The following is an 8386-nucleotide window of genomic DNA, read 5'->3' on the forward strand; positions in this document are numbered from 1 at the left end:
TACTTGCTCAGGTCACTGGGGTTTTCTTTCTTCGCTTTATTGCATATCATTAACTTTTGTGTATTTCTAGTATAGTGAGAGCTTTCTCCATTACACTGATTCCTTTTTCATGTGTAAATACTTTTAGAACAAAGGGTCTCTGGATGAAGCTCCTTAGTAAAATAGCCACTGATAAACATTATAGGTATATAATGTCTCCATCAATACTGCTTGTCTGATAACCAAATCATCACGACCTGAGAGGAAACCTTATGTTCAGTAAGGCAGTAGTAAATTATCACAGCATTACAATCACAGGAGTTATTGTGTGGGATAACTGTCCATCAATACGTAACTGCATAAACATTTGTGCAATTTGTTTAAAAACAACAAATTGCACAAATACTGGAAATGTTCCTCTCAATGATTGAGTTGTTTCATTGTGTTCTATTGAAGCCAAGCTGAATGAATTCATTAAGGTTCTTCTTTAAGCGATGATATGGAAGCATCCAAATGTGCATAATATATGTGGAATAAATTAACTAAACTAACAACCTAATAGTTAGGGTTATTTTTTTTATTATTTTGTCCCTATCCCGCACATATTTAGCATGAAAAAAAAGTATGTTTATTATGTTTGAAGTCTTACTTTGATTTTCAGAAGCATAATTTAAATTAAATCATAATAACTTAACTTACTTTGCAAAAAATATTTTTATCAAACTTACTATTCAAGTTTGCTTCTTAGCCTCAAGGACACTTTGACAGTTTGATTTACTTAAAATCAGATAAAAGAGATTGTTTTTCACACAATGCTTTATATGTATAGCATTAGGTATAAAGTATTTTTATACTTTATAACAATAATACACTGCAGTGTTACAAGTATTACACCTTGCGCACAGTAGCGAGTAACAGTCTTCATGGTTTATTGCTGCATACAGGCAATTGTGACATCTTTAGCATACAGTTTTTCTGGTAAGTGCATGCTATATTGATCAAAAATACTACTTTGGTTACAAAGATAGATTTTTGTAGGCCTCAGTGAGAACTGCTGTGTTGTGCTGACTTCATTATTGTGTCTAAACAACTGTGACAAAATACTTGCTGCGGCCAAGGAAGCAAAATACAGTCTGTGTCAACTAACAGGCTTACTGGATCACCACATACAAAGGCACTTCTCGAAGCTGTTTGCTTTTTGTGTGTTGCTGGTTTGTTTGCTTGCTTGTAGCCCGAGTGAAATGTGTTTCTTCTTATTGCTTTTTGTTGGTGGTTTGGTAAAGACAAGGACATTATTAGTCCATGTCATCGTGGTTCTGGGTCGACTCGTTGATCACCTGAACAAGGGAGCAGAGGAAGAGAGAAAAGGCGATGAGCAGGGATATATCTGTATGTGCCTGTATGAAGTGAAAGATCTCTTTAAGCGTATTCTACCTGACCATCCCTGGTCTCAATGGTCTTGATGAGAACTTTCTTGGTTGTTGTGGTTTCGATAAGTGGTTTGGATTCAACCATTGTTTCTAAGACAGAGAAGTATCGTTAGAAACTGGCAAAAACTGTAATTCCAACTGTAAAAATCAGCATGGAGAATCTTACCTCTCAGGTTAAGTGATGAGAAGTTTGGCAAGGGGGTGGAGATTCTGCAGACGGAGAAAATACACCTCACTAATTAAGATTAGCATCTTGAATCAAATGAGTGTTCATATCTGTATTACAGATTACTGCATTTCAGAAAATGCTTCTCCCATCACCTGCTCTCCTCTCCTTCCAGCAGCTTTCTATAGGTGGCAATCTCAATGTCCAGAGCCATCTTGACATTTAGCAGGTCCTGGTACTCGCGGAGGTGACGGGCCATCTCATCCTTCATGTTGTGAATGTCCTCCTCAAGACGGCTGATGGTGTCCTGGTACCCGCTCGTCTCCAAGGAGAAGTTCTCCTCCACCTCCCTCATCTGGCGCTCCAAGGACTCATTCTGGGATGGCAGCCAAGACAGAACAAAAGACACTTTTGCAGTAAAAGTTAAGAAAAAAGAAATATTTTCCTCTCTGCTTTTCTATTTCCTTAACTTGTGCTCAGTTTCCCGCCTTTGCTTCCAGTTTTACAAATGTTGAATATTTATATATATATTCTGTATCGTCTATATTGCAGCCAAAAACTGGAAACTCACAGTTCCTTTCAGGGCATCCACTTCACAAGTAAGTGCCTGAACTTGGCGTCTGTAATCATTGGACTCCTGTTTGGCCACTCTCAGAGCTTCATTATTCCTGGCTGCAGCTTCAGTGAGGTCAGCAAACTGGCAATCACAGTGACAAACAGAAAGGGGAGACAGAGGAAAAGAAGGAAAAAATGAGAAATCAACTCTTTAATAAATGATGAGTCAGAGGCTGAAGGAGATGGGAGTACGGCAGCTTTCATAAAGTGTGTAAATTATGAACGATGTAGCCACGACAGAGCCTTGCAGGGATTACCACTGTGGCACCAGTGCTCTGAGGCACTTTTAAGGTTACTGATTTTCCACTAGTGCTCAAACGGCAGGAAGGAGGATTTCTTATACCTTGCTAGTTCTCAGTATTCTAATGTATAATCAGTTTTTAAGATAAGAAAGACTAATCACATATTTTGGACAAATGATGTTGCATTTATACGGTGAATTTGTTAGCAAACACTTACTTTTTTACCTGTCAAACAGATACAAAGAAACATTAGTGACACTTGTTAGTCTTTTATTCGCCTTCCTGATAAATTTTGAGCCTAATATTTACTGGTTCTGGTGTTTGGTTAGATACATGGTGATGTTATGAATATAAAAACATAAAAAATTCATGAGTTGAATGTGGGATTATTTTGAAGCTGTAGTTCATGTTACTGCGCTTGGTTAAATATGCTTCTCTAAAATGCCTTTACCTTGGATTTGTACCATTCCTCTGATTCCTGGATGTTTTTGGAGGCCAGGTTCTCATACTGCAGACGGACGTCCCTCAGAGCCGCTGTCAGGTCAGGCTTAGCTATATCCATGTCCACCTGCACATGCTGCTGCTGCTGGATCTGATTCTGCAGCTCCAACATTTCCTGCAGCAAATTCAGCAGAGTCAGTTTATACAGTTAGCACAGAAAGTTTTTTAACAGTTATTTTGTATGTTTTTGTGCAATTAGCCTTAAAGAGTTACAAAAGCTTTGGAAACTAAACCCTGCTGATGTGGCGCTTGAGCAGATTAACAAATATTTCAAACTATTTGGCCCAGTTTTTCTAAAGGTACCTTTTTCCTCTCAGGCTGCACACGTGCAGTGATTCTGCAGTAGACCGATTTAGCTTAGGCAACAAAAAAGGAAGGCTTACCTCATCATGCAGCTTCTTGAGGAAGTTGATTTCCTCTTGGAGTGACTCCACTTTCCGCTCCAGGTCCAGTCTGGCGAGGGCAGCGTTGTCCACATCCTGTACGATAACACTGACTCTTAATAAGGTGACTTGTGAAGGTGACATGAGTTATGCATAATGTGCTTGCTGACAAAGAAAAAAAAACCCTGTTGTGCACATGCTGTAAAAAGCCCTCACACAATCCAGTGCACAAAATGACCCACTGTATGGTTGATTAAGGTCACAAACACATGCATCCAATGAAAATCAACTGTGGGCACATGACATGTCCTTGCAGATGTTGGTAACAGATGAGTAGGTGTTTTCTCCTGTCGTTATACAATTCAGCAGCTGCATTATAGGCAGACGTGCTCAAATACTGCACATAAGCACTGTAATCAAGTTCAAGAAGAAAAGTGACTTTTTCTCATCTACATTTGTTTGGCACAGTTATTTTATCTTTTGCTCTATGATTCCTGAGCTCAGATGGAGCATGAGTTTGCTCACTATACAATAAAACAAACCAATGAACCTCTATAGCTGCTGGCCTGACAATCTTTGTGTGTGGGAAAAGGCTGGACAGAATTGAGTGAAATTTTTAGTACTGCAGTATACCCAGAACCACAACAAATTATTAAAGAGATTATTAATAACCTAACCTGCAATCCCTTGCAGTTTTCTCCAGTAGAATTCCAGATCTTCTACTGGTAACTAATTTGGCTTGTTATCATTTTATAACATTACTGAATAAAGTTCATAAAGCCGTCTTCTGTTTTATCATACTTAATCATACATACAGACTGGCTGTGGCACCATGGCTTTGTTGGGGCGTTGGCAGGCTGGCAACTGAGGTATCAGCAAATGAAGCAGCTTTGCCTCTGCACTAATGCCACAAACAAAGTGTGCTATTCAGCAGGGGTTTCCAAACAAGCCCAAGGCTGAGAGAGTGACTGTCTGCCTGACTGAGCAAGAGCTGGCTGTGGGCTCTGCATTGTTGTCAGTGTGCCACTCAGACAGGCCACGGGGACTTCCTTCCTCCCATTCACACAGACAATTCCATGACTGTGTAACGTATGTATCACTTAAAGCAAGTCCTAAAAGGTATATAATCATCATGAGTCTAACATTTAAACTACATTGGTGGGATGACAACTTTCTTTTTCACCTTTTTATTCCATGACAACCTTTGGAAACTGTCTGCATGACTCATCCCTGTGAAAACCAGTGATACGGAACAATCTCTGACAGGACCATAACAAGTGAGATTTTTCTGTGCTGATGCTCTCCCAGAACGAGACAGCCGGATCACATGGTGGCTTGTCTTCTCGCTCTGATAACCACATTGGAGCCATACTGTTGTTGCCCTTGTGTCCGGCTCATTCATTGTGACCAGTCAGACTTAAAAAGATCTCCTCTCGCTGCAGGCCTGATTTAACTCAACAGTCACAACTTAGCCTTTTGTACCAGTCCAGGGTCAGTCACTGCTCCACAGCTATTTTGATCATGCCTAGAATCTGCTGTTGTGCCATCAGAAGAGTGCATTCCTGTCTCCACAGCTCATGGGCAATAATTAGAGAGAGATCACCCAGAAAAGAAAAGAGAAAGTTAATCTTCATATTAAGGATAAAGATTTATCCGATTACTTTCACATCACTTTCCATCAGTTTGGTTGCTTAAACCTTAATTTAACCAAAAACAGCTGAGAATATGAGGCACTGTAGGTCTGCCATTGAGATCTAAGACACTTCTCTTTATCACTCTCAAAATGTCCATCTATTGCAGTTTTTGGCTGCTGTCACCAGTGTAGAGCTGTACCTGTCTAAAGCCCTGCATGTTTGCCTCAGACTCCTCCCGCTGGGAAATTTCATCCTGCAACCTGCAAAGAAAAGCATAAGGCAGAACCTTTATTTCAGCAGCCACTGTAAATATACACTTAAAAAGCATTTGCGGCATTTACTTCTCCTTTAAGCACGAAAAACAACTTTTTGCGCAGTGCAGGGTAAGAATGTATGTTTACATACTTTCACTCTATACATAGTCTGTTTAGGCTCTAACTAATAAAGATTTATGTAATGTACCAGAGCTGAATAACAGTTCTAGACAACAAAAGAAACAATACATGGAGTTGAGGACAGAAAAGTGCCACGCCTCCTACTTCTCTCTCAGCCTGTCGATGTCGTCCGCCAGGTTATCCCGGTGAACTTCCACGCGGGCCTTTTCGTTGGTGAGCTGGTCCACCTGGCGTCTCAGCTCCCTCATCTCGTCCTCGTAAAGATCTCCGACCCGGGACGTCCCTTTGCCCCGCAGCTGCTCCAGCTCCGCCAGCAGGATCTTATTTTGCTGCTCCAAGAAGCGAACCTTCTCGATGTAGTTGGCGAAGCGGTCATTGAGGGACTGCATCTGCGCCTTCTCGTTGGTGCGGTTCGTGATGAATTCGCTGTTTATGGCGTCAGACAAGGAGAAGTCCAAGTTCTCGGATGCCAGCCGGGGCATGGCTGCACTGCTCCGGAGCCTCTGGGTCTTCGACGCGTATATGGTCGGGGTGGAGGAGAGCCCGAAGGAAACCCGGGAGGAGCGCACCGGGATCGAAAACTGGCGGCTCGAGTAGCTGGACCTTACGGCGGTTTTCTCCCCGCCGAACATCTTTCGGTAAGAGGAATGTGGACCTGATCTATAGGCCATCTTGTTTGTGTCTTTAAGTACCAGAGCACTGTCGCCGATCTGGAATATATCTTGTTTCTATCAGCATCCGCGAAGAGCGCCTGGGAAGGCGTGTCCTAAACCGTTACTCATTTATAGTCTCCTCCTTATGCAAATACGTAACAGTGACTTGAGTGGCACATTGAGAATCCAATCGCAAATCAGAGCACACATATTTGTCTGTCAGACTCACAGATATTTACACCAACTCTTCGCATACAGTAGCCTAAAGTAATTGGATTGTGCTGTTGTGTCCAAGATGTTGATCCTGAAGATTTTGCACACATTTGAGACTACTCTCAGCAAGTTTGCCCGAACTTTAACGCTCATCTTAATTTTTACTGGGACACCAAACATCGCAATGAATGATTTTACACTCTCACTTTCTGTAGATGAAACAGTGACATTTTTAGCACCTCACAAGAGGAAATGACTTTTTCATCATACAATGCTGAGAATTGTAAAGAAGACAAGTTAGGTTTTTTTTTTAAAACAATGCACCCATGTCAGCACTAAGCATATTCAGTGCATGACTACATGTCTAAGTGTAATACTGTAGTGTTTTACATATGTCTACTGTTTTGGTGAAGGGTGTTTGCTTGGGTGAGAAATACAGGTCTAGTAAAGTATGTGCAAGTCAGCAGCCTCACACAATGGTTAATCAGGTTTAAAGAACAAGTCTGATGATGTCACACACTAATCCTAGGAGAGAAAAACAGAGAGCTTGGGGGATATGAGTCAAAGTCATTCAATACTGGCAGGTTTGCTGCATTCCTGAAGCTTTTGTTTGGGGTGTATTATTTGTCACCCTCTTCTCAGACTGACTTGCAACGAAAATAATGAGATATTTCCGTGAGGACTAATCTTTGTGTCCAAAAGCTCTTTCCCCTCCTCTGTCTTTTGCCCTTCTCAGCACACAGGGCTGTCAGTGCTGCAGTGCTGCTGACTTGCTGAGATTCAGTGATTCTGAGGAGAGACGCATGGCAGCAGAGCTGAGCCAATGACACCTAACACCTCCCAACTGTGCTGCACTGGTGCTGCTGAGCGTTATCTGCTCTTTAGTAAACATAAAATAAGTCCAAGATGAGAGATCAAATTGGTTTTAGTGACGTTTTTTTTCACTAGATAAGACTGAATGCACAAATATCTCTTTCAGGGAGACTTTCAGATTTTTGGCTTGCGGGTGAGGGTGACTGCGGTTATCTGAAGCTGGCGTGCAGCCCCTGAGATATGACTGTGCAGTAATAAACCCAGCTACTCGGTGAGCTTGTTTGATCTTTGTGACGCAAACTTCAAATTATAGCCTGGCTTTGTTTAAGCAGATTGACTGTTTAAAGCTTTTGGTTTTATTCTCATAGTCCTTATCTGTGCCATATCTGTTAAGACTGTGCACAGATGTTCTAGTCGAAGAAGTAAATGGTGATTGTATAAATTGGATTTCACCTCTCTCATTTTGAAAAAATTACCAGAACACACAAAATGTTTGCTTTTTGATTTTGATTTTGAATGTGCAGAAAATAATGTGAGTGTGCAGATAAATGAGAAAGAATCATCTGAATCTATGTTTACATGACTCTGGCGCATAACCTGAAAGGCACTGAAAAGCTTTATGCATGCACTGTATATATTATCAGCAATATCAGGGGTCAATTTTTTTTTTTATTCGATTCAATTCATATTTATAGCATGAAATCACATTCACCTCAAGGTGCTTTATATTATAAGGTAAAGAGCCTACAACAATACAGAGAAAATCCCACCAATCAGATGACTCCCTATGAGGAAAGAGTTGGTGACAGTGGGATGGAAAAACTCCCATTTAACAGGAAGAAGCTTCAGGCAGAGCCAGACTCAGGGAGTGTTCTTTTGAGGTGATACAGTACTGTGCAGTACTATGCATAGAGAAATATACTTGCCAAATATATTTGCCAAAGACATGCAAGGATGAATCAAATAAGGAAAACATGCAAAATTTTCCTCTAGTTAACTTCCAGCATAAAGGGCAAAATGCAGTTAAAGGTATCAAGGAAGATTTTGTACAATATGGCCCACAGATGTTTTAGTATTAAAGTGAAACATTAAAATCTAAAGAGAACTTCAAAAGTTCAATTCCAAACTTTTGAAACTGGAGAAGTGATAGGCAAAAGCATAATAACTGAAGCAGTTTGTGGTACTTGAGTATGCAAACATGAGGCCATGGTTTGAGTAAAACAGTGGAAGCCCATTACCAAAAGCAGCTACGGAAATTCACATGATCAACGCTCACTTAGAAACAGGGTGGGGGCCATGAAAATTCCTGCTCCCAGGCCCATTATGATCCCGCTCTGCCAGTATTGGCCACAGAGAGAGACA

General features: G+C 41.0%; 1 protein-coding gene across 1 annotated transcript; it reads right to left on the reverse strand.

Moving 5' to 3' along the window:
• Positions 1 to 884: 884 nt before the first annotated feature.
• Positions 885 to 6118, reverse strand: viml (vimentin like). The gene is made up of 9 exons (XM_084911511.1): positions 5490 to 6118; positions 5150 to 5210; positions 3317 to 3412; positions 2884 to 3048; positions 2147 to 2272; positions 1731 to 1951; positions 1576 to 1619; positions 1414 to 1499; positions 885 to 1316 (listed from the first exon to the last, which is right to left on the reverse strand). Exons 1-9 carry the CDS (start codon positions 6014 to 6016, stop codon positions 1275 to 1277), a joined length of 1368 nt encoding a protein of 455 aa, XP_084767637.1. The 5' UTR covers positions 6017 to 6118; the 3' UTR covers positions 885 to 1274.
• Positions 6119 to 8386: the final 2268 nt, after the last annotated feature.

Source organism: Perissodus microlepis, chromosome 18 (assembly GCF_051167445.1).
Source record: "Perissodus microlepis isolate ML-2025 ecotype Zambia chromosome 18, ASM5116744v1, whole genome shotgun sequence".
NCBI lineage: Eukaryota > Metazoa > Chordata > Actinopteri > Cichliformes > Cichlidae > Perissodus > Perissodus microlepis.